We start from the raw sequence: 27,293 nt of genomic DNA on the forward strand, positions 1-27,293 counted from the left end.
CCATACTGAGGCCTACTGCTCCTACCAGCGTTCTAGCTCTTGGGGGCCGCAAAGTCAGATATGTGCAGTGTATAATTTGTTTATAGAACCAGATCGTCTATGTAGGGAGAATCAGCTTTGTTGTGTGGCATCGTGGGTTAGGGTTAGAGTTAGGGTAGCATCATGGGAGGGGACATGAATCACTGAGCTGACATTAAGGGTTAGGGATTGAGGTGACTGGGTGAGTCATGTCATGTCTCTCTCACTCATACACACACACACACACACACACACACACACACACACACACACACACACTGTCCACCGGAATGGCCCCAGGAAAGAATACAGACATAGGGTAGTTATTGGAGACAGAAAAACACACTAATGTGATGTCATCTTGTGACTTAGTTTGATTGTTTGATTGAAGGTTGTTTGTCACGAAGCTGTGTGTGTGTGATTGTATGCATTTTACCTTGGTGCTGCAATGATACAATGTGTGGTTTTGGCAAAGCCTAGTATTTTGAAGATATCCCATTCATTTTATGTTCCATCTTGTCTGAGACACAGTTCTCCCAACATGGATTCAGAAGCTAAGATGGGCTGTGTTGTTGTGATTACTGATAGCCTGTCCTGTGGTGTGTGTGTGTGTGTGTGTGTGTCTGTCCCAGCTGATGAGGGTGCATGAATCTATTGGCTGCAGGCTCCATTCAACACTGTCCAATAGCATCTGGAGAGAGACAGAGGGAGAGGGAGAAAGAGAGCGAGAAAGATGTGGACGTCGTAGTTTTTTCTTCTGTTAACGATAATCACGTCCTGTACGGTATTCAGTTGTTGCGGGGTTCAGACCACAAATACTTAGGCTATTCCCGGGAGCTCACGGCATCGGTGGAATTTACCCCAGGCACGTCGCTGGTGCACGAGGCTCTGCAGTCATCGACACACGGTCCCAGGATTTCTCTCACCGCTGCTCCCCTGTCCTCTCTCCCCATCTTCTTTTCAGCTTTCTTCGCAGTGAGAAATGAAACGCTCTGTCAGCTGACATTTTTACTGCAGCAGCTGCGTGAACAGACCAATGGAGCAATGACGTGTGTGTCGGTGAGTCTCATTTATCACCATGTTCTACTGTGTGTGTGTGTGTGTGTGGGGGGGGGGGGGGGTCCTGTAGGCTACAGTACGCTCATTACTATTCATCTGATGTTGCGCTTCACAGTCAAATTGTTGTGACTAAAACCCCGCTATAGAATGTATTTCACTATTGGTGGTATATAATAGATATATAGCTGGATTTCAGATGGATAACAGGTTGATTTTCTTTAGACATGTCCTGAGTCTAAACGTCATGATTTAAGCAACACAGCCGGTGTCATGGCCCCTGTAGCACCTGGGGGGTGTCACTGCAGCGAATGGAGAGGAATGGTCTCTGATTAAAATATCCAGCCATATGCAGCTGATACAGGGCCAGATATAGGATACCTGATGATGCAGCTGCAGTACCAGTCACAGCCAAGAGATAACATTTAAATGTTACATATTAATTTCTCTCTCGCGCGCGCGTGCGCGCGCTCTCTACATCTCTTTCTCTAAAATCGATTCAATTCAAATTACCTTTATTGGCACGAATTCGAACGACCAATACAATATCAATGCTATAGAAACAACAACTACTTGTGCGGACGTTATAAACATTCATACTAATTTCCCCGAAAGGCCAGGGGGGTTCTGAGATTTAGAAACCAACGACTGATATTTAACAAAAATTACAATAAGGAAATTACATTAATGACAATTGCAATAACTAGCACATATTGTGCTGCCAGCTCCAAGACTGTTGGCATGTCGATTTTGAATGTAGGCACAAATTATTATTCCACTGAAATAATAATATAGATCATTACACTGAAGTTAAGTGGTAACTGGGCAAAATAATGCCCTAATGGTGAGTAACTATAACTTGTTACCATCATATTGCAATGCTATTACCATTTTATCCTGTGCTGTAATCAGTGGCGATTTAAGCATGTAAGTCTTGGTGGGGCTAACTCCCCACATTTTTTTTAGATGCATGCCAGCAAAGCCACTACACAACACAACACTAAACAGTACATTAATTGCACTATAACGGTGACAAACGGTGCCCACAAACTGTTAGGGCCTACATAAAGCTGTCCCAACAGCAGAGCTTTCTTTTCAGCACCATGGAGTGAATCCTTACCACTGCTACACCTGGCTATCAGCGGAGCCTTGTCTGGCAGCGAAACAGTTCATTCAGCCTCATTTACTGCCTTTTTAAAAAACTTAGCTGATATGGTTGACTTGCTTAAACAAATGCGATTTCTACTGACAATTGAGATGTACAAACTATGACGAGCTAAGACGGACGTAGTCAATACAACTATTTGTTCAGCACTTTTGAAATGTACAGCGACAGAATTCAGATCATGGGCCGTTCTTAACGTATTCTCCCAGTACACCAAGTCAGAACCTTAGAATAAATAAAGGGGGCATATAAGCAGACAATGAAAGCGGTTTCAATATTCAATGATGACATTTCTCTAAAACAGGCTATAGGCTACATGTGCACCACCAAGTCAGAACAGTAGGCTAAGTTCTGAGGGGGAAAGGGACCACATTATTAGGGTGTGACACATGGGCTACTAACAGCTTACTACACAACATACACGTAGTATTACTTTCTTAGCTACAGTATACATATCTCCCTGGCATATTACATTATTTATGCAGCAACGTACAATACATTTTTGGAATCACTGTTGTGCTCACTTGAACAGGAAGGTGGTGCGGCGGTCCTTCTTGTGGGCAAATTTTGTCATGATGATGACTGCTTGTCCAGCCTGCTAGCTAAGATTTTGAAAGTATTATATTGACATGATCAGTTCAATCAAAGCTACGGTAGATATAATGTGATTTGACATCATTTTATCTGTGGCCAATAACCTTGAGCCTTCTTGGATGTGCACTTCAAATGTAAATCTATGGCAGCACCCAAGGGGGCTTGAAATTTCTATCTCTCCCTGTAGATTTTGAGGTGATGTAGTGTCCCATGAGTGAAGGAACACTGAGCCAATCACGGCACAACTAGAGAAGATGACCAACCCCTATGCTCTGTATTTTCTGCTAGCTGCCCCTACACCACAGAAAGCACTGAGCTAGGCTGAAGCACTTGCATGTTTGTATGCGGCTTTATTAACTCAATACATTTTTTTTTTACATTGTTTGCCAAAATGATATGCAAAACAGGCAACAAAAAACAAGTGGGGCTCAAAATGACAGGTCGCCACTTGCTGCAATGTAAAATTATACCAAGATTGCTCTCAGTTTCTCTTCAGTTGGAGCATGAGAGGAGAAAATGTCTCTCAGTTTCTACCACTCTATACCCTGAGAGGTTGCAGCCTGTTCTCCCTGGCCAGTCATGTTGTTTTAATGGGGTCTTCATGTCTATACTTTAAGTCCGCCTTTATTTGTGGTATTGTACTCTTTCAGACTAGGCTGTGTCAAAACTTGCATGATTTTCTTTCAACTGGCAGTAGAAGAGGGAATTTCCCAAGTTCAGACCGCACGCTTGGAGGAGAACCATTGTACATGCGGTATGTATATATAATTCAAGCTCTGTCTCTTTTTCTCTGTCTGTCTCTGTCTCTCTCCCTCCCTCCAGGCAGAACAGTGTGACTGTACGAAGAGAACCGGGAGGTGACTGGCTGACCCAGGGAGGAGAGAGACATATTCTGAGACACACACACACACAAAACTGAGCAGGGCTGTGTGAGCGTGTGTTAGACTCTCAGACGGAGTCCTGATCTAAACCGAACGCCGACACTCCCACATGTCTCCCCCGTCTACCCCCAACCTTATCCCCTCTCTGCCCTCCTCTCTACTGTGTGTCCTCTCCATGCTCCTGTCCCTGTCCAGACTGAGGGGCATCCTCCCCCCTCTCCTCTCCCTTGTCCTGTCCCTCCCCCCTGCTGCTAGCCAGTCAGTCATCACCACATCCCAGGGCAGACTGAGGGGTCTGTTGACCCCCCTGCCTTCTGACCTGCTGGGCCCTGTGGTCCAGTACCTGGGGGTCCCCTACGCCCGCCCCCCCACCGGGGAGAGACGCTTCCAGCCCCCCGAGCCCCCCCTGTCCTGGCCGGGGGTGAGGAACGCGACCCAGTTCTCCCCTGTCTGCCCCCAGCCTGTAGAGGAACACAGCCTGCTGACAGAGATGTTACCTCTCTGGTACTCTGCCAACCTGGACATAGCCAGCGCATACCTGGCACAGCAGAGTGAAGACTGCCTCTACCTCAATATATACGTCCCTACTGAGGAAGGTATGTACAGTACACACACACACACAATCAAATCAAAGTTTATTTGTCACGTGCTCCGAATACAACAGTGAAATGCTTACTTACAGGCTCTAACCAATAGTGCAAAAAAGTATTAGGTGAACAATAGGTAAGTAAAGAAATAAAAACAACAGTAAAAAGACAGTGAAAAACAGTAGCAAGTCTATATACAGTAGCAAGGCTATAACAGTAGCGAGGCTACATACAGACACCGGTTAGTCAGGCTGATTGAGGTAGTATGTACATGTAGATATGGTTAAAGTGACTATGCATATATGATGAACAGAGAGTAGCAGAAGCGTAAAGAGGGGTTGGCGGGTGTATGCATCCATCTCTACATATTTATGCATGCACCCACATATGTTTCTTTGCAAACTGCAAGAGCTGTTGAACGCTCTGAAAATCTGGCTTGTGTGTGTGGGATTCCAGACATCCATGATGAGGGCGGTCTGCGGCCAGTGATGGTGTATGTCCATGGAGGTTCTTATTCTGAAGGGAGCGGCAACATGATGGACGGCAGTGTCCTCGCTAGCTATGGAAACGTCATTGTCATCACAATCAACTACAGGCTGGGAGTACTGGGTTAGTCAACTTCTTCATCAGCGTTGTCGTCATCTTTACCATCATCATCGTGAGATTCCTCCTAATCACCTTTCTGGCTTACTCTCTCACTGGTTGAAATGTCATCGGTCTGTGTTGCCACTGAGAAGCTAGCAGCCTGTACACAGCCAGATTCATCTGTGTGTACGCCTGGTTAGAGGAGAGCCATCAGCTTTGTGTTTATGGCTCACAGTAGGTAGGGTTAAATTAAGCTTTTATGAGAGAAGGAGGAGAGAGAGAGACTAGACACATCGGAAAGAATTAACCAAAAAACTGAGCAAACTGGAATGCTATTTGACCCTAAATAAAGAGTACACAGTGGCAGAATACCTGACCACTGTGACTGACCCAAAATGAAGGAAGGTTTTGACGATGTTAAGATTCAGTGAGCATAGCCTTGCTATTGACAGAGGTCGCCGTAGGCAGACCTGGCTCTCAAGAGAAGACAGACTATGTACACACTGCCCACACAATGAGGTGGAAACTGAGCTGCACTTCCTAACTTCTTGCCAAATGTATGACCATATTAGAGACACATATTTCCCTCAGATTACGCAGAACCACAAAGAATTCGAAAACAAATCAAATTTTGATAAAAAAAACTCATATCTATTGGGTGAAATACCACAGTGTGCCATCACAGCAGCAAGATTTGTGACCTGTTACCACAAGAAAAGGGCAACCAGTGAAGAACAAACACTATTATAAATACAACCCATATTTATGTTGATTTATTTTCCCTTTTGTACTTTAACTATTTGCGCATCGTTACAACACTGTACATAGCCGTAATATGACATTTGAAATGTCTATTCCTTTGAAACGTTTTTTAATGTAATGTTTACTGTTCGTTTTTGATCATTTATTTCACTTTAAAAAAATCTATTTAATTTGCTTTTGCAATGTAAATATATGTTTCCCATACCAATAAAGCGCTTTGAATTAAATTGAATTGAGATAAGAGAAGCAGGGTGTGAGGCAAGGAAGGGGTGGGAATAAGAGAAAGGGTAAGAGAGGGGGAGGGAATGAGAGAGAGGGTAAGAGAGGGGGAGGGAATGAGAGAGAGGGTAAGAGAGGGTGGGGAATGAGAGAGAGGGTAAGAGAGGGGGAGGGAATGAGAGAGAGGGTAAGAGAGGGTGGGGAATGAGAGAGAGAGTAAGAGAGGGGGAGGGAATGAGAGAGAGAGGGTAAGAGAGGGGGAGGGAATGAGAGAGAGGGTAAGAGAGGGGGAGGGAATGAGAGAGAGGGTAAGAGAGGGGGAGGGAATGAGAGAGAGGGTAAGAGAGGGTGGGGAATGAGAGAGAGGGTAAGAGAGGGGGAGGGAATGAGAGAGAGGGTAAGAGAGGAGGAGAGGAGGTGATTTAGGGAAAGAGGTAGTGCGGGAAGGGTTAAGAGGAAAAGAGTGGGAGGGGAGGAGGAGGAAAACAAGAGGGGAGAAGAGGAGGGCTAAGTGATCTGATTTATAATCATTGAAGGTCACATGTATCTTGTGGCTCAGCCCTCAGTAACACACACACACACTCCAGTTCATCCTGTTAGTGACACACTCATGTCCCTAGTGTGGCATGTGAATTAGTGACACACTCATTTTGCGTGTGCATGTGTTCAGTGACACATTGATGTTCTGCTGTCCCAGGTCTACCCCAGGTCTGACTGAGGGTGGTGAGCAACGGTCACATGACATCATCAGTCACTGAGTCATGTCACCACATTACCCAGGGTCCTCAGGGTTTGGCTACACTGTAAAACATGTCTGTCAATCTGTGTTTAGACAATTAATTTGTTCTACACTATAAGGGTTAGTGCGCAACTTTAGCCACTTACTGGATTAGGTTTAGGTTATAACGGCATACTGTAATACTTGTTATTATTGATTTATTAAAATCATTAATGAGACATTTATAAGTATCTGCCGTATTAACCAATCCCCAGTGAGCCTACTAGTCCCATAATTGTAAGGAATCAAACCTAGTTTGAAGTGGAGATCGGCCTTTAGTTCTAAGTCCATATTTACATCCTGCTGTTCATGTCTTTGATGAAAAGTATTTTTTAAATACGATACAGTGCATTCGGAAAGTATTCAGACCCCTTCACTTTTTCAACATTTTGTTACATTACAGCTTTATTCTAAGTTGGTTTAAATAAAATGTTTCCCTCATCAATCTACACATAATACCCCATAATGGCAAAGCGAAAACAGGTTTTTAGAAATGTATGTAAATTAATAAAAACAACCGAACATAAATACCTTATTTACATAAGTATTCAGACCCTTTGCTATGAGACTCGAAATTGATCTCAGGTGCATCCTGTTTCCATTGATCATCCTTGAGATGTTTCTACAACTTGATTGGAGTCCACCTGTGGTAAATTCAATTGATTGGACATGATCTGGAAAGGCACACACCTGTCTATATCAGGTCCCACAGTTGACACTGCATGTCAGAGCAAAAACCAAGCCATGAGGTCGAAGGAATTGTCCGTAAAGCTCGAAGACAGAATTGTGTCAAGGTACAGATCTGGGGAAGGGTACCAAAAATGTCTGCAGCATTGAAGGTCCCTAAGAACACAGTTACCTCCAACATATTGAGTGGAAGAAGTATGGAACCACCATGACTCTTCCTAGAGCTATCCGCCCGGCCAATCGGGGGAGAAGGGCCTTTGTCAGGGAGGTGACCAAGAACCCGATGGTCACTCTGACAGCGTTCCAGAGTTCCTCTGTGGAGATGGGAGAACCTTCCAGAAGGACAACCATCTCTGCAGCACTCCACAATCAGGCCTTTATGGTAGAGTGGCCAGATGGAAGCCACTCCTCAGTAAAAGGCACATGACAGCCCACTTGGAGTTTGCCAAGTAGCACCGAAAGGAATCTCAGATCACGAGAAACAAGATTCTCTGGTCTGATGAAACCAATTTTAAACTTTTTTGGCCTGAATGCCAAGCATCACGTCTGGAGGAAACCTGGCACCGCTCATCACCTGGCCAATACTATCCCTACGGTGAAGCATGGTGGTGGCAGCATCATGCTGTGGGGATGTTTTTCAGTGGCAAGGACTGTGAGACTAGCCAGGATTGAGGGAAAGATGAACGGAGAAAAGCACAGAGCGATCCTTGATGAAAACCTGCTCCAGAGCGCTCAGGACCTCAGACTGGTGCGAAGGTTCCCTTTCCAACAGGAGGACAATGACCCTAATCACACAGCCAGGACAACGCAGGAGTGGCTTGGGGACAAGTCTCTGAATGTCATTGAGTGCTCCAGCCAGAGCCCGGACTTGAACCTGATCTAACATCTCTGGAGTAGAGGACTACCAATTAGGATTTTTCAACGCTGATACCGATACCAATTATTGGAGGACCAAAAAAAGCCGATAACGATTAATCAGCTGATTTTTATATATATATTTGTAATAATGACAATTACAACAATACTGAATGAACACTTTTATTTTAACTTAATATAATACATAATTAAAAATCAATTTAGTCTCAAATAAATAATGAAACATGTTCAATTTGGTTTAAATAATGCAAAAACAAAGTGTTGGAGAAGACAGTAAAAGTGCAATATGTGCCATGTAATAAAGCTAACTTTTAAGTTCCTTGCTCAGAACATGAGAACATATGAAAGCTGGTGGTTCCTTTTAACATGAGTCTTCAATATTCCCAGGTAAGAAGTTTTAGGTTGTAGTTATTATAGGACTATTTCTCTCGATACCATTTGTATTTCATATACCTTTGACTATTGAATGTTCTTATAGGCACTATAGTATTGCCAGCCTAATCTCCTGAGTTGATAGGCTTGAAGTCATAAACAGCGCAATGCTTGAAGCACAGCGAAGAGCTGCTGGCAAATGCAGGAAAGTGCTGTTTGAATGAATGCTTACGAGCCTGCTGCTGCCTACCACCGCTCAGTCAGACTGCTCTATCAAATCATAGACTCAATTATAATATAATAACACACAGAAATATGAGCCTTAGGTCATTAATTTGGTCAAATCCGAATACTATCATTTTGAAAACAAAACGGTTATTCTTTCAGTGAAATAAGGAACCGTTCCTTATTTTATCTAACGGGTGGCATCCCTAAGTCTAAATATTCCTGTTACATTGCACAACCTTCAATGTTATGTCATAATTATGTACAATTCTGGCAAATTAATTACGGTCTTTGTTAGGAAGAAATGTTCTTCACACAGTTTGCAACGAGCCAGGCAGCCCAAACTGCTGCATATACCCTGACTCTGCTTGCACAAAATGCAAGAGAAGTGACAATTTCCCTAGTTAAAAGAAATTAATGTTAGCAGGCAATATTAACTAAATATGCAGGTTTAAAAATATATACTTGTGTATTGATTTTAAATAAAGGCATTGATGTTTATGGTTAGGTACATTGGTGCAACGACAGTGCTTTTTTCGCGAATGCGCTTGTTAAATCATCACCCATTTGGTGAAGTAGGCTGTGATTCAATGATAAATTAACAGGCACCGCATCGATTATATGCAACGCAGGACAAACTAGTAATATCATCAACCATGTGTAGTTAACTAGTGATTATGTTAAGATTAATTGTTTTTTATAAGATAAGTTTAATGCTAGCTAGCAACTTACCTTGGCTCTTTGCTGCACTCGCCTAACAGGTAGTCAGCCTGCCACGCAGTCTCCTCGTGGAGTGCAATGTAATCGGCCATAATCGGTGTCCAAAAATGCCAATTACCGATTGTTATGAAAACTTGAAATCGGCCCTAATTAATCGCCCATTCCGATTAATTGGTCGACCTCTGCTCTGGAGAGACCTGAAAATAGCTGTGCAGTGATGCTCCCCATTCAACCTGACAGAGCTTGAGAGGATCTGCAGAGAAGAATGGGAGAAACTCCCCAAAGGTCTGCCAAGCTTGTAGCGTTATACCCAAGAATACCCAAAGCTGTAATCGCTGCCAAAGGTGCTTCAACAAAGTTCTGAGTAAAGGGTCTGAATACTTATGTAAATGTCATATTTCAATTTTTAATTTGCTAAAATAAAAAAATAAAAAGGTTTTTGCTTTGTCATTATGGGGTATTTTGTGTAGATTGATTAGGAAAAACAATAATTGAATCAATTTAAAAAATAAGGCTGTAACGTAACAAAATGTGGAAAAAGTCAAGGGGTATGAATACTTTCCGAATGCACTGTATTTCTGTTTGTTGTGTTATATATATATTTTTACTCTAATATCTACTAGACTTTCCTTCTATATTGTTGTGTATTTTATATGTGTTATTCCCTCAGGTTTCCTCAGTACGGGTGACCAGGCAGCTAAAGGCAACTACGGTCTGTTGGACCAGATCCAGGCTCTGCGCTGGGTGAAGGAGAACATTGCTGCATTCAGCGGAGACCCAGACAGAGTCACCGTGTTTGGCTCCGGGGCTGGAGCCTCCTGTGTCAGCCTGCTAACTCTGTCCCACTACTCTGAGGGTAAGTAACCTCTAACCCCTGAACCCAACCTCTGAACCCTTACCCTTGACCTTTAACTTCTAATTGTCAGCCTGGTCACACTTCTCAAAGAGTCACCTCCAATTCTTGACCCATAACCTCTGACCTCTAACCTCTGTCAGCATGCTGTGTATCAGATCTGTTCCAGAAGGCGATCATCCAGAGTGGGACAGCCCTGTCCAGCTGGGCGGTCAACTACCAGCCAGGGAAGTATGCAAGGCTGCTGGGGGACAAGGTGGGCTGCAGCCTGGAGGACTCATCAGAGCTGATCGTCTGCCTGCAGGGGAAGACCTACCAGGAGCTGGTGGAACAGAATATCACTCCAGCTAAATACCACACCGCTTTCGGACCTGTCATCGACGGTGATGTCATCCCTGATGACCCCCAGATACTCATGGAGCAGGTGAGAAAATATAGAACACTCTATGTTTTATATAGATTATACATGTATTACAAGTTATTCTTAAAATGTTAGACCTGGCCTTAGCACCATTTCAACAGCTGCGCTTGTCTTAAATTATATATTAAATTGCTTAGATCATAGGAATCACTGTGCTGCCATATTTATAGACCTATCCAAGGCGTCTTGCAAGTGGTTTAGGAACTATCTGTCAGATAGGACACAATGTGTGCTTTCTGATGGTGTCAGGTCAAGTTTCCTCGATATTACTAAAGGTGTCCTACTGAGGTTGATTTAAAGCCTAGGCAGCAGCTACTCTTCCTGGGGTCTGGCAAAATGAAGGCAGTTTTACCATTTTTAAAACATTACAATACATTCATTACAGAATTCACAACACACTAAGTGTGGGCCCTCAGGCCCATACTCCACTACCACATATTTACAACACAAAATACATGTGTGTGTGTATAGTGCGTATGTTATCATATGTGTGTATGCATATGTCTATGCCTATGTTTGTGTTGCTTTACAGTCCCCGCTGTTCCATGAGGTGTGTTTTTATCTGTTTTTAAATCTGATTCTACTGCTTTAATCAATTTCCTGATGTGGAATAGAGTTCCATGTAGTCATGGATCTATGTAGTACTGTGCACCTCCAATAGTATGTTCTGGACTTGAAGAGACCTCTGGTGGCATGTCAAGATTTAGTTGAGATTTAGGGTTTAGTGAATGATTTCTCCCAAATAGAATGCTTTTAGTTTTAGAAATATTTAGGACTAACTTATTCCTTGCCACCCATTCTGAAAGCTCTTTGTTAAGTGTTGCAGTCATTTCAGTTGCTGTAGTAGCTGACGTGTATAGTGTAGAGTCATCCGCATACATAGACATACTGGCTTTACTCAAAGCCAGTGGCATGTCGTTAGTAAAGACTGAAAAAGTAAGGGGCCTAGACAGTTGCCCTGGGGAATTCCTGATTCTACCTTTATTATGTTGGAGAAGCTTCCATTAAAGAACTCCCTCTGTGTTCTGTTAGACAGGTAACTCTTTATCCACAATATAGCAGGGGGTGTAAAGCCATAACACATAAAGTTTTTCCAGTAGCAGACTGATTGATAATGTCAAAAGCCGACTAACAGTCAAACAAAACAGCTCCCACAATCTTTTTATCATCAATTTCTCTGTGCCAATCATCAGTCATTTGTGTAACTGCAGTGCTTGTTGAATGTCCTTCCCTATAAGCATGCTGAAAGTCTGTTGCCAATTTGTTTACTGTAAAATAGCATTGTATCTGGTCAAACACAATTTTTTTCTACAACTTTACTAATGGTTGGTAACAGGCTGATTGGTTGGCTATTTGAGCCATGAAAGGGGGCTTTACTATTCTTAGGTAGCGGAATTACTTTTGCTTCCCTCCAGGCCTGAGGGCACACACATACTAGTAGGCTTAAATTGAAGATATGTTAAATAGGAGTGGCAATATCGTCCTCTATTATCCTCAGCAATTTTCCATCCAAGTTGTCAGACCCCGGTGGCTTGTCATTGTTGATAGACAACAATAATTGTTTCACCTCTTCCACACTCACTTCACAGAATTCAAAAGTACAATTCTTGTCTTTCATAATTTGGTCAGATATACTTGGATGTGTAGTGTCAGCATTTGTTGCTGGCATGTCATGCCTAAGTTTGCTAATCTTGCCAATAATTTTTTTTAAATAGTTGGCAATATCAGTCGGTTTTGTAATGAATGAGCCATCTGATTCAATGAATGATGGAGCTGAGTTTGCTTTTTTTCCCAACATTTCATTGAAGGTGCTCCAAAGCTTTTTACTATTGTTCTTTGTCATTTATCTTTCATAGTGTAGTTTCTTCTTCTTTTTATTCAGTTTAGTCACATGATTTCTCAATTTGCAGTACGTTTGCCAATCGGTTATGCAGCCAGACTTATTTTCCATTCCTTTTGCCTCATCCCTCTCAACCATACAATTTTTCTATTCCTCATCAATCCACGGGGAGTTAACCGTTTTTAAAGTAATTTTCTTAATGGGTGCATGCTTATTAGTAACTGGGATAAGCAATTTAATTTCAATTTCAAGTGCAATGTCTGTTTGCTCCTCATTACACACCACAGACCAACAAATATTATTTACATCAACAACATAGGAATCACTACAAAATGTATTGTATGACATCTTATACACTATACACGAGCCTTGGGAACTTTGGGTTTCCTAGATATGGCTACTATATTGTGATCACTACATCCAATGGAGCTAGATACTGCTTTCAAGCATATTTCTGCAGCATTAGTATATATGTGATCAATACATGTTGTAAATGTAATTCCTGTGGTGTTTGTAACTACCCTGTTAGGTTGACTGATAGCCTGAACCAGGTTGCAGGCACTGGTTACAGTTTGAAGCTTTTTCTTGAGTGGGCAGCTTGATGAAAGCCATATTTTAATCGCCTAGAAAATATATCTCTCTGTTGATATAGCATACTGTCACGTCCTGACCATAGAGAGCTCTTATTTTCTATGGTAGAGTAGGTCAGGGCGTGACCTGACCTAGTTTCTGTTTTTCTATGTTGGGGTTTTTGGATGATGCCCAATAAGAGGCACAGCTGGTCATCGTTGTCTCTAATTGAGGATCATATTTAAGTAGTTGTTTTTCCCACCTGTGTTTGTGGGAGATTATTTTGAGTTAGTACATGTTGCACCTCGTTCGTCACGGTTTGTTGTTTGTTTATCGTTTATTGGTTGTCTTGCAAAGTTTCACATTCAAAATAAAAGATGTGGAACGAAACTCACGCTGCGCTTTGGTCCGCTCCTTCATACAACGAACTTGACACATACATTATTAAGCATTTCACACATGCTATCCAGCTACTACTGACTGTTAACACTCTGTGGTCTTATAGTAGCTTCCCACAAGAATGGGCTTTACATGAGGCAGATGAACCTGTAGCCATATTACTTCAACAGTATTTAACATGAGATCCTCTCTAATCTTTATAGGAATGTGGTTCTGAATATAAACAGCAACACCTCCACCACTGGCATTTCTGTATTTTCTGTAAATGTTATAACCTTGTATTGCTACCACTGAATCAATAAAGGTATTGTCTAAGTGAGTTTCAGAGATAGTCAGAAAATGAATGTAATCTGTTACTACAAGTTATTAATTTCATGAACCTTGTTTCATAAGCTACATATGTTAACATGGGCTATTTTGAGCACTTTTCTGTGAGGCTTGTTTCTTTTCATTGCTTTACTGGGAAGTTTAGCAGAAGTAGACATTCTCATGGTATTAAGTTAGTGCAGGGTGACCTGCACACAGTGGACTTCCTACTAGGGCACACCGCCTCAGTGCTAACAGCATAAATCTGGTTCATAGACACATGATTGCTGCATACAATAGCTGTAGGATCAGCAGAGGCATTCAGGGCAGTTAGAGGGACATAAATTAGGTTACTTACGTTGTGTCTACCAATGCCCCTGGTATAATGTACATTTGCTAAAGCATTATGATGACTCAGCGACACAATGGTAGGGATTAACTGAGCTGGGCTTGGGTCATTCACAGGTCATTGAGCAGGTTTCCGCCTATAAATATCTGGGCTTTTGGACTGATAATAATTTGACATTTAAAAAAACATATGGATGAGCTAGTTAAGAAGCTGACATTTAAAGTAGGCTTCTTTTATAGAAATAGATCAATCTTCTCCCTGAACAACAAGAGGCAGATTGTATAGTCAACTTTCCTGCCAGAGCTTGACTAAGGTGACACCATTTATTGGAATGCAGCAGGCACTACTCTTAACCCTTTGGATGCCGTCTACCATAGCACCCTTCGCTTTATCATAGGTGATAGGTGTAATACGCATCACTGCATCCTGTATTAAAAGGTTGGCTGGTCCTCATTAAAGTCTCATAGATCACTTCATTAGTCCCTTTTTGTGTTCAAAGCTCTACTATGCAAGTTCTTGACTTACCTAACTTCGTTTTTTAAAGTATAAAAACATGAGATACCAAACCCGTTCACAGGGTTGGTCTCCACCGAACTAGGTAAATCTGTTTTTTGTTTTAATGCTCCACATTTTTGGAATCACTTACAAAATTGATTACACCTGGATTCCCTGGTGCCACTAGGGCAGTTTAAAACTCTGATGATGAATGAGTTCACTGAGGTGTGCAATTGTTTTGATTGACTTTAATAATTTGTTAATGATGCCTGTGATGTTCTAATGTAATGTACTTGTTTTTATATTTTATTTTATGTCCTCAGGACACCATCGAAAAAACAGAGATCACCCAAGAAGAAATATTAGATACTGTTAAAACATTCACATGGAGAAAAGCATCAGGAATGGATGGCTTTCACATAGAATTCTATTCAACGTTTTGGGACAAAATAGCCCCACACAAATGACAAAGCACATTTCACTCAATTCAATACTTCCTAGTTTCATGTATCAAACAGTTATTTCAGTTATATTAAAACCAGGAAAACCTGGACAGTCCCCTGCTGATTATAGACCCATAAGTTTAATAAATTGTGACAATAAAATAATAACAAAGCTTATAAGCAATAGAATGGCAAAAGTCTTAACAGACTTGATACAGTATATATTAATCAAACAGGGTTTATTGAAAATATACACAAACAAATACAAGAACATGTTTCAGTTTAATACAATACCCCAAAAAACAAAATTTACATTTATCAATAATGGCTGTTGATGCCGAAAAGGCTTTCGACCATCTTGAATGATATTTTCTATTCACAACTTTGGAAGCTTTCAACTTTCCAGCTGAAATAATAGATTTATAAAAAATATTGCATGAATGTCCTAAAGCCAAAATATACACAAATAATACATTATCTGCTGAAATTGCTTTAGAAAGGGGCACAAGACAGGGATGCCCCCTCTCCCCACTCCTGTTTGCACTGGCTATTGAACTACTTGCAGAAAGAATTAGACAGGACCCAAACGTAACAGGTATCAGTATTGGTAAACATGAATAAAAATAAACTTATTTGCAGATGATCTCCTGATATACCTGACCAATATTGAAAACGTAATGCCCCCTTTTGCAAAAAATATTTTATGAATACTCAAAAATCTCAGGATCAAAAGTGTATGTGGGAAAAAATGAAATAATGGCATTAGGAAAAAGTAAAAGAATAAGTCACGATCTACAGGAATCCTTTAAGTGGACCACAAAAAATATGAAATATTAAGGATGCTTAATAAGTAACAACAAATATATAGAGATAACTTTATTCCATTACTCAACAATATGAAAGCAGGTCTAATTAAATGGAAAAATCTTCCCATAAATCTTACAGGTAGAATAAACCTCTTTAGAATGGCATGGCTGCCAATGTTTTTGTATTTAATACCAAGTACCGCACCGAAGACATTCTTTAAAAAGTATACTGAGATAACAGACTTTATATGGGCAAATAAAATGTATAGAATAAAAAAGAAAGTTTAACATCTTCCTAAGTCTGAGGGTGGTTATAACCTTCCAGACATGGAATTGTATCAACTCACTACCCAGGGCTGTTATTTGCAACATATGGTTAAATGCACTAAAGAGGAACAATGGGTACATATTGAAGATGCAGATGCTCATCCCCAGAATCAACTTCATAGTTAAGAACACTATAACAATATCCAAGAAAAAGAAACAATATTATTCCCTAAAAACACAACCTTATGGAACAATCCTTGGATAGCTTTTCAGAATTCACAGATGAATTGGTCCACATGGAAAACTAAAGGCATAGAAACCCTAAATGACTTGGTAACAGAAAATGAATCTATTTCCATGACAGAATTAAAAAGTAATTTTGGACTGACCAATGAAGATACAGTAGTTTTAAATATATGCAACTTAAAAGTTACGGAAACAGATGCTCAAATTATAGGGAATATACAAAACCTTGCAGAGGGCATATCCAACTGACTGTCTTTTAGAAAAATATATAAACTATTGGAATCAAGTCTTATAAAGAACTGATGTTGGTACAAGATGGAGGTATAAACTACTGTATAGAATTTTTTATACAAGATACAAAATTCATGTCTTACGTGTAAAACTAATAATGACTCAATAATCCATGCTTTTTGGGAATGCTATAAAGTCCGGAAGTTGTGGGCGGAGCTATAAAGTTTGCTGTCAGAAGTATTTCAATGTAAACTTACTTTTAATCCGTCTATCTGCATATTTCAAGACATGGCATATTGGGGTGTAGTAAGATACCAGTGGGCTGGACGATTCTCTTCTCATCACTTGAAAAAACGTATTGTAAAAACTTGGAAATAAATCAATCCGCCATCATTAACACAATGGAAAAATCCACTGATTTATTATTCAAATATTTAAATAGCATGGGCAACTGAGAAAAACAAATCGATACAATTGCAGGCCAAGTAGCAAACAATAATGCAGGCACTAGGGATGGAGGTGTGATCAGGCACTAGGGATGGAGGTGTGATCAGGCACTAGAGATGGAGGTGTGATCAGGCACTAGGGATGGAGGTGTGATCAGGCACTAGGGATGGAGGTGTGATCAGGCACTAGGGATGGAGGTGTGATCAGGCACTAGGGATGGAGGTGTGATCAGGCACTAGGGATGGAGGTGTGATCAGGCACTAGGGATGGAGGTGTGATCAGACACTAGGGATGGAGGTGTGATCAGGCACTAGGGATGGAGGTGTGATCAGGCACTAGGGATGGAGGTGTGATCAGGCACTAGGGATGGAGGTGTTAGCATGCGGGTCCGGGCAGATGATATGTGCTCATTTTTTGTGTGTCTGTAAGTTGATGTTCGTGTGTATAAGTTTGTATATGGAGTAAAAAATAATTATAATATAATTGGCTCCCCTGATTAAATAAAAGTTAATAATAAAATATGGTTTATTAGATTTAGCAAGATTTGGTTCTGAGTCAGGGTTAAGGATGCATAATACTGTTATTGTCAACCCTGTTCGTCACACATAGGGAGAGTTCCTCAACTACGACATCATGCTGGGTGTGAACCAGGGGGAGGGGCTTCAGTTCGTTGACGGGATGGTGGACAGTGAGGACGGTGTCTCCAGCGACGATTTTGACTTTGCCGTGTCAGACTTCGTGGACAGTCTCTACGGCTACCCAGAGGGGAAGGTAGGCTGTAGGAAAATGTATATGCCCATCCAGTGTTTCTACGCAATGTGCTGGAGGGCAAAGAATATGTTCAGCAAAAAGTAGAACTACACTCTGCATACTGAAATCTGTCTATGCTCTCATGTGCTTTATTGACAAGGTCTTTTTTTGCCTTGTTTTTATCCTTGCGGCAGGACACACTGAGAGAGAGCATCAAGTTCATGTACACAGACTGGGCCGACCGGGAGAACCCTGAAACCCGGCGGAAGACGCTAGTCGCGCTGTTTACTGATCACCAGTGGGTGGCGCCGGCGGTGGCCACAGCAGACCTCCACGCCCAGTACGGATCGCCAACATATTTCTACTCCTTCTACCACCACTGTCAGAGTGACGCATCGCCCGCCTGGGCTGACTCCGCTCATGGAGATGAGGTGCCGTATGTGTTCGGTCTGCCGCTGATCGGCCCAACGGACCTCTTCAACTGTAACTTCTCTAAGAACGATGTGATGCTCAGCGCCGTGGTCATGACATACTGGACGAACTTCGCCAAGACAGGGTGAGAAAAATCTCGTCTAACTCCTTTGCTAAGAAATATCTTACTTTCCTCTAATGAATGGTAAAGTAACCACAGTTCACTTTTAAGATCACGTTTTCTGATTGTGTTTGTGCTGTGTCTCAGAGATCCTAACCAGCCGGTGCCCCAGGACACCAAGTTCATCCACACCAAACCCAACCGTTTTGAGGAGGTGGCCTGGGCCAAGTACACCCCCAAGGAACAGCTGTACCTGCACATCGGCCTGAAGCCACGCGTCAGAGACCACTACAGGTAGATCAGATAATCACAGTCCACTACAGAACACTACAGGTAGATCAGATAATCACAGACCACTTCAGACAGATCACATAGTCACAGACCACTACAGGTAGATCAGATTATCACAGTCCACTACAGGTATATCAGATTATCACAGACCACTACAGGTAGATAAGATTATCACAGTCCACTACAGGTAGATCAGATTATCACAGACCACTACAGGTAGATCAGATTATCACAGTCCACTACAGGTAGATCAGATTATCACAGACCACTACAGGTAGATCAGATTATCACAGTCCACTACAGGTAGATCAGATTATCACAGACCACTACAGGTAGATCAGATTATCACAGTCCATTACAGAACACTACAGGTAGATCAGATAATCACAGACCACTACAGGTAGATCAGATTATCACAGACCACTATAGGTAGCTCAGATTATCACAGACCACTACAGGTAGATCAGATTATCACAGACCACTACAGGTAGATCAGATTATCACAGACCACAACAGGTAGATCAGATTATCACAGACCACTACAGGTAGATCAGATTATCACAGTCCATTACAGAACACTACAGGTAGATCAGATAATCACAGACCACTACAGGTAGATCAGATTATCACAGACCACTATAGGTAGCTCAGATTATCACAGACCACTACAGGTAGATCAGATTATCACAGACCACTACAGGTAGATCAGATTATCACAGACCACAACAGGTAGATCAGATTATCACAGACCACTACAGGTAGATCAGATTATCACAGTCCATTACAGAACACTACAGGTAGATCAGATAATCACAGACCACTACAGGTAGATCAGATTATCACAGACCACTATAGGTAGCTCAGATTATCACAGACCACTACAGGTAGATCAGATTATCACAGACCACTACAGGTAGATCAGATTATCACAGACCACTACAGGTAGATCAGATTATCACAGACCACTACAGGTAGATCAGATTATCACAGACCACTATAGGTAGCTCAGATTATCACAGACCACTACAGGTAGATCAGATTATCACAGACCACTACAGGTAGATCAGATTATCACAGACCACTACAGGTAGATCAGATTATCACAGACCACTACAGGTAGATCAGATTATCACAGACCACTACAGAACACTACAGGTAGATCAGATAATCACAGACCACTACAGGTAGATCAGATAATCACAGACCACTACAGGTAGATCAGATTATCACAGACCACTACAGGTAGATCAGATTATCACAGACCACTACAGGTAGATCAGATTATCACAGACCACTACAGGTAGATCAGATTATCACAGACCACTACAGAACACTACAGGTAGATCAGATAATCACAGACCACTACAGGTAGATCAGATTATCACAGACCACTACAGGTAGATCAGATTATCACAGACCACTACAGGTAGGTCAGATTATCACAGACCACTACAGGTAGATCAGATAATCACAGACCACTACAGGTAGATCAGATTATCACAGACCACTACAGGTAGATCAGATAATCACAGACCACTACAGGTAGATCAGATTATCACAGACCACTACAGGTAGATCAGATTATCACAGACCACTACAGAACACTACAGGTAGATCAGATAATCACAGACCACTACAGGTAGATCAGATTATCACAGACCACTACAGGTAGGTCAGATTATCACAGACCACTACAGGTAGATCAGACAATCACAGACCACTACAGGTAGATCAGATTATCACAGACTACTACAGGTAGGTATTTCTTTGCCTACCTTTCCAAGAGCAACAGATATCTTGCTGCTTCCATATCTTGTTAAATTATGTATAATGAACCACTTTGCAGTGTTAGCACTTCATGCTAGCAGCACTTGCCACTTTCCCCTTCTGACTGTTTAATGTATAATAACTATAATTTATAATGTATGATGTTATCTTACTTTATTGTGTATATTATCCGATTCCTTGTGAAATGTATTTTTTCTTTGTATGGATGATGATTCTGACTCCAGGGCCGCCAAGACAGCTTTCTGGCTACAGCTGGTGCCCCACCTCCACAACATCAACGAGTTGCTGCAGTACGTGTCCTCTGCAACCCACAGTCCTCCCCAGGACACCACCCCCCACTCCTACACCAAGCGGCTGTCTAAAGGCCTGGGCTTGGGTAGCACGCGCCACCCCAACCCCCCGGCCACGCCCCAGGCTCCAGCACTGCAGGGGGAGGAGCTCCAGGTCCCCCACCCCGTTATGGAGGACTACTCCACTGAGCTGAGTGTTACCATTGCAGTGGGAGCCTCACTCCTCTTCCTCAACATCCTGGCCTTTGCAGCTCTGCTCTACAAGAAGGACAAACGCAAGATGGAACACCGGAGGCTGCCACGCCCACCTCCACGCCGTGACATCATGAACGCTGACATCACACACCAGCTGCAGGGGGAGGGACTTCTGAAGCAGCTGGAGGCTGAGGCTCTGCACCAACACAACACGCTGGAGATACACGACACACATAACATACACCACACACTGGAGGCTCTGGACACGCTGGACACACAGGACATCTACAACACTCTGGACACCCTGCGACTGACCTGTCCACCTGACTACACCCTGACCCTGAGACGCTCCCCTGACGACGTGCCTCTGATGACCCCCAGGTCCCTGCCCATGACCCCTGGCTCTCACCCTGCCACCCCCATGACCCCCATGACCCCTGGATCTGTTGTGGGGGTGCAGCCCATGCAGTGCTATAGTCCTTACAGTAACACTCACCTGCCCCATACACACACGCACACACACCCCAACACACACACACATTCTACCACACGCGTATAACCACAGACAGAGATGGGGCAGAACGAAGCAGGATAGTTTCTCCAGCACCTAAGATGGCGGAACGATCCAGTCTGCCGTGTTGCATGAATAGAACAATGAGGGAGCAGAAGTGATGAACTCTGGGAGATGAAATAATGTGCATCAGTAAAAAGAACATTATAAATGAGAACATCCAATATGGCTGCCAATTTGGTCCATACATCATGGAAACATTGCTTCTATAAGCTGCGTCCGAAATGGCCAAAGTTGCCATGTGACTTGCCCTGGAGCGGGGCTGCTGTGATGTCCAGATCAGACTACTGACTGAACCCTCTGGGAACAACTTGAAGAACCTGTGAAATGTGAATGTAGAATATTTCAATTGCAATGAAATCCTTCAGAGGATCAACTTTCCCTGCAGCTCTGTGCTCAGCCAGGCCAGGGATGTGGTCTGAAGGACAGACAGACAGACAGATGGACAGACAGATGGACAGGGACAGAAACAGACTGTATTCATAGCACCTGGGACAAATTCCTCTGAATGGTTCAACAATAACAAGTTCAACAGTCCGAAGATCTACCAACCAGCAGTCTGTTCAAATATGTAAATAACTTGTAAACATAATGGAGAAAAGATGGTAAGATTTAAAGCTTTTACTGTTTTATTGCATTCAAATATGTTATTTAACGACCGTAGCTTTTAATTTGAGTTGATTATAAATGTATAGGTCCCCAGAATAAGATGTAATTTGACGCTTGACTAACCCTGACCACATCTAACAAGATGTAAACCCTGACCCTAACACTAACCCTGACCACATCTAACAAGATGTAAACCCTGACCCTAACACTAACCCTGACCACATCTAACAAGATGTAAACCCTGACCCTAACACTAACCCTGACCACATCTAACAAGATGTAAACCCTGACCCTAACACTAACCCTGACCACATCTAACAAGATGTAAACCCTGACCCTAACACTAACCCAGACCACATCTAACAAGATGTAAACCCTGACCCTAACACTAACCCTGACCACATCTAACAAGATGTAAACCCTGACCCTAACACTAACCCTGACCACATCTAACAAGATGTAAACCCTGACCCTAACACTAACCCTGACCACATCTAACAAGATGTAAACCCTGACCCTAACACTAACCCTGACCACATCTAACAAGATGTAAACCCTGACCCTAACACTAACCCTGACCACATCTATGCCCAACCTCTTCCCTGATCTGAAACTGACCTGTCCCGAAATTGAACTGGGTCTGTCCTTGGCCCCATCTCTCAACCATGGACCCTTACTTTTGTCCATACCCCTGACCTGTAACCTCTGACCCTGACCTCTAACCTTATCCTCATCCTAACTTTGACCTGCATCCTAACTTGGACCCTCATCCTAACCTCAACCTGTCTATGAACTCTTATTTCAGTCCTTACGCTTATTGACCCCTTACCTCTAACCCTGTCTTCTAACCCTGATCCTGACCCTACCTGCTTCCACCATGTCTCCCAGAGACAAAACTGATCAGTTGACCCAAGACCCTAATTCAATCATACTGAAGTCTAAAACGTTGCGATTAAAATCCGTCCCGATTTTTTGTGAGCTTTTTGAACCATAAAATAAAACTAATATGAAATCATACACTGAAAGCTGAAATAGTGGATCTGAAACAATGAATCTTATTTGAAATACTACCATAGGCTAGATTAAAAGGTTTATTTTTTTCAAAATATTTTCAGTTTCTGCCTTAACGGATGGAAGGAGTCTTTGCTGTATGTACTGTATGAACTTTCTGCTCCATTTTGTTAAATAAAGTATCAGTATTTTACCATTCATATGTTTCTCATATACAGTGCCTTCAGAAAGTATTCAGACCCCTTGACTTTCTCCACATTTTGCTTCGTTACAGCCTTATTCTAAAATTGTTTAAAATCTTTTTTTCCCCCTCATCAATCTACACACAAAACCCCATAATGACAAAAACAAAAACAGGTTTAGAAATTTTTGCAAATTTCTTACAAATAAAAAATGGGAATATCACATTTATATAAGCATTCAGACCCTTTACTCAGTACTTTGTTAAACACCCTTTGTTAGCGATTACAGCATCGAGTCTGTATATGGGGAGTTTCTTCCATTTCTCTGCAGATCCTCTCAAGCTCTGTCAGGTTGGATAAGAAGCGTTGCTGCACAGCTATTTTCAGGTCTCTCTAGAGATGTTAGATCAGATTCAAGTCCGGCTCTGGCTGGGCCACTCAAGGACATTCAGAGACTTATCTCGAAGTCACTCCTGCATTGTCTTGGCTGTGTGCTTAGGGTCATTGTCCTGTTGGAAGGTGAACGTTCACCCCAGTCTGAGGTCCTGAGTGCTCTGGCGCAGGTTTTCATCAAGGATCTCTGTACTTTGCTCCGTTCGTCTTGGCCTCAATCCTGACTAGTCTCCCAGTCCCTGCCGCTGAAAAACATCCCCACAGCATGGTGCTGCCACCACCATGCCTCAACGTTGGGATGGTGCCACGTTTCCTCCAGATGTGACGTTCAGGCATTCAGGCCAAGGAGTTAAATCTTGGTTTCATCATGTGCCTTTTACTGAGGCGTGGCTTCCATCTGGCCACTCTACCATAAATGCCTGATTGGTGGAGTGCTGCAGAGATGGTTGTCCTTCTGCAAGGTTCTCCCATCTCCACAGAGGAACTCTAGAGCTCTGTCAGAGTGACCATCGGGTTCTTGGTCACCTCCCTGACCAAGGCCCTTCTCTCCCGATTGCTCAGTTTGGCCGGGTGGCCAGCTCTTGGAAGAGTCTTGGTGGTTCCAAACTTCTTCCATTTAAGAATGATGGAGGCCACTGTGTTCTTGGGGACCTTCAATGCTGCAGTAATGTTTTGGTATCCTTACCCAGATCTGCACCTCGACACAATCCTGTCTCGGAACTCTCGGGACATTCCTTGGTTTTTGCTCTGACATGAACTAACAATTGTGAAACCTTTATATAGACAGGTGTGTTCCTTTTCAAATCATGTCCAATCAAGTTATAAAAACATCTCAAGGATGATCAATGGAAACAGGATGCACCTGAGCTCAATTTCAACTCTCATAGCAAAGGATCTGATTACTTACACTACCGTTCAAAAGTTTGGGGTCACTTAGAACCAACCATCACTCCTGTGTTCCAATGGCATGTTGTGTTAGCTAATCCTAGTTTATACATTTTAAAAGGCTAATTGATCATTAGAAAACCCTTTTGCAAATCTGTTAGCACAGCTGAAAACTGTTGTTCTGTTTAAAGAAGCAATAAAACTGGCCTTCTTTAGACTAGTTGAGTATGTGTAGCATCAGCATTTGTGGGTTCGATTACAGGCTCAAAATGGCCAGAAACAAAGCACTTTCTTCTGAAACCTGTCAGTCTATTCTTGTTCTGAGAAATGAAGGCTATTCCATGCGAGAAATTGCCAAGAAACTGAAGATCTCATACAATGCTGTGTACTACTCCCTTCACAGAACAGCGCAAACTGGCTTTAGCCAGAATAGAAAGAGGATTGGGAGGTGCTCAACTGAGCAAGAGGACAAGTACATTAGTGTGTCTAGTTTGAGAAACTTTTTTTTATCCATGTTTGAATAAGATTTGTTGGAAAAAAAATGTTGGAAAAAGTCAAGGGGTCTGAACACTTTCCAAAGGCCTGATACTATACTCTCATAGGTATTCTGTCTTCTGGAATAAAAATCCTGATGTTCATAAACAAACCCACTGTTTTTCAGGACACACACACTTTCTCTCTCTCTCTCTCTCTCTCTCTCTCTCTCTCTCTCGCTCTCGCTCTCGCTCTCTCTCTCTCTCTCTCTCTCTCTCTCTCTCTACTAAATGGCTGTGTGGTTATCTGATGCCCTTCAGCTGATCTTGAAGGATCACAGTAGCTGAGGAGCAGACCAGCCGTTTTCAGAGAAAAACCTTCAAACTGAATCAGTCATGATTTCTGCCCTGGAGAATACCAACGAGAGCTGAGTGTAAAAGAGGAGATATTGCACTGTAAAACATTTAATGTAAAATGTACAGTAATTTATGGCAGCAATTGGCCGGTAAGTTACTGTCATTTATTTTACAGTAATCCATTTTATGGTAATCTAATTTACAGGTATATTACTGGAATTACCCACGCAGCAACATATTATCCAGTGTTCTTTGCATGTTTTAATATTTACATTTTGATCATTTAGCTTGGCATTCTTACAGTCAGTGCATTCAACCAAGGTTGATAAAAAAAAAATAACATATCACAGTCAAAGTAAGTCAAATGTTTCTGTAACCGTGACTCAAAATGTTGTTGTAGTTAGGGATACATTGGTCTTCAAAATAACTGTAATTACAATTAGATACCTTATGATATACAGTGCATTCAGAAAGTATTCAAACCCCTTGACTTTTTCACATTTTGTTACGTTACAGCCTTATTATAAAATTGATTAAATAAATGTTTTCCATCAATCTACACACAATATCCCATAATGACAAAGCGAAAACAGTTTTTTTGAAATTTTTGCAAATGTATCAAAAATTAAAAACAGAAATACCTTAGTTACATAAGTATTCATAACCTTTGCTATGAGACTCGAAATTGAGCTCAGGTGCATCCTGTTTTTTATTGATCATCCTTGAGATGTTACGACAACTTGATTGGAACCACCTGTGGTAAATTCAATTGATTGGACATGATTTGGAAAGGCACACAACTGTCTATACATGGCCCCACATTTGACAGTGCATGTCAGAGCAAAAACCAAGCCATGAGGTTGAAGGAATTGTCCGTAGAGCTCCAAGACAGGATTGTGTTGAGGCACAGATCTGGGGAAGGGTACCAAAGCAATGTCTGCAGCATTGAAGCACCCCAAGAACACAGTGGCCTCCAGCATTCTAAAGTGGAAGACTTTGGAAGCACCAAGATTCTTCCTAGAGCTGGCCGCCCGGCCAAACTGAGCCATCGGAGGAGAAGGGCCTTGGTCAGGGAGGTGACCAAGATCCCAATGGTAACTCTGACAGAGCTCCAGAGTTCCTCTGTGGAGATGGGAAAGCCTTCATGGAGGATTATCATCTCTGCAGCACTCCGCCAATCAGGCCTTTATGGTAGAGTGGCCAGATGGAAGCCACACCTCATTAAAAGGCACATGACAGCCCACTTGGAGTTTGCCAAGAGGCACCTAAAGACTCTCAGACCATGAGAAACAAGATTCTCTGGTCTGATGAAACCAAGATTTAACTCTTTGGCCTGAATGCCAAGCGTCACGTCTGGAGGCAACTTGGCACCAAACTTGGCTGTATCACAACCGACCGTAATTGGGAGTCCCATAGGGTGGCGCACAATTGGCACAGCCTCGTCTGGGTTTGGCTGGTGTAGGCTGTCATTGTAAATAAGAATTTGTTCTTAACTGACTTGCCTAGTTAAATAAAGGTTAAATAAAAATAAATATATACAGTGAAGCATGGTGGTGGCAGTATCATGCTGTGGGTATGTTTTTCAGTGGCAGGGACGGAGCAAAGTACAGAGTGATCCTTAATGAAAACCTGCGCCAGAGTGCTCAGGTCCTCAGACTGGGACGAAGGTTCACCTTCCAACAGGGCAACGACCCTAAGTACACAGCCAAGACAATGCAGGAGTGGCTTCAGGACAAGTCTCTCAATGTCCTTCAGTGGCCCAGCCAGA

General features: G+C 42.3%; 1 protein-coding gene across 1 annotated transcript; it reads left to right on the forward strand.

The window, feature by feature from the left end:
* Window positions 1–652: 652 nt before the first annotated feature.
* Window positions 653–23,433, forward strand: LOC106586504 (neuroligin-4, X-linked). The gene is made up of 9 exons (XM_014173889.3): window positions 653–1,077; window positions 3,656–4,310; window positions 4,758–4,910; window positions 10,196–10,381; window positions 10,537–10,802; window positions 17,808–17,969; window positions 18,143–18,504; window positions 18,628–18,774; window positions 20,784–23,433. The coding sequence occupies exons 2-9, from the start codon at window positions 3,824–3,826 to the stop codon at window positions 21,601–21,603; spliced, it is 2,583 nt and encodes an 860-aa protein (XP_014029364.1). The 5' UTR covers window positions 653–1,077; window positions 3,656–3,823; the 3' UTR covers window positions 21,604–23,433.
* Window positions 23,434–27,293: the final 3,860 nt, after the last annotated feature.

The sequence above is a fragment of the Salmo salar genome, chromosome 25, assembly GCF_965601325.2.
Source record: "Salmo salar chromosome 25, fSalSal1, whole genome shotgun sequence".
NCBI classification, from domain to species: domain Eukaryota; kingdom Metazoa; phylum Chordata; class Actinopteri; order Salmoniformes; family Salmonidae; genus Salmo; species Salmo salar.

Bases quoted from the DNA above. Each gene is read 5' to 3' on its own strand.
- LOC106586504 (XM_014173889.3), top strand. From the start codon at position 3,824: ATGTCTCCCCCGTCTACCCCCAACCTTATCCCCTCTCTGCCCTCCTCT. The intron at 4,911-10,195 runs GTTAGTCAACTT...TTATTCCCTCAG, and splicing joins CTACAGGCTGGGAGTACTGG to GTTTCCTCAGTACGGGTGAC. The intron at 17,970-18,142 runs GTAGGCTGTAGG...TCCTTGCGGCAG, and splicing joins ACGGCTACCCAGAGGGGAAG to GACACACTGAGAGAGAGCAT.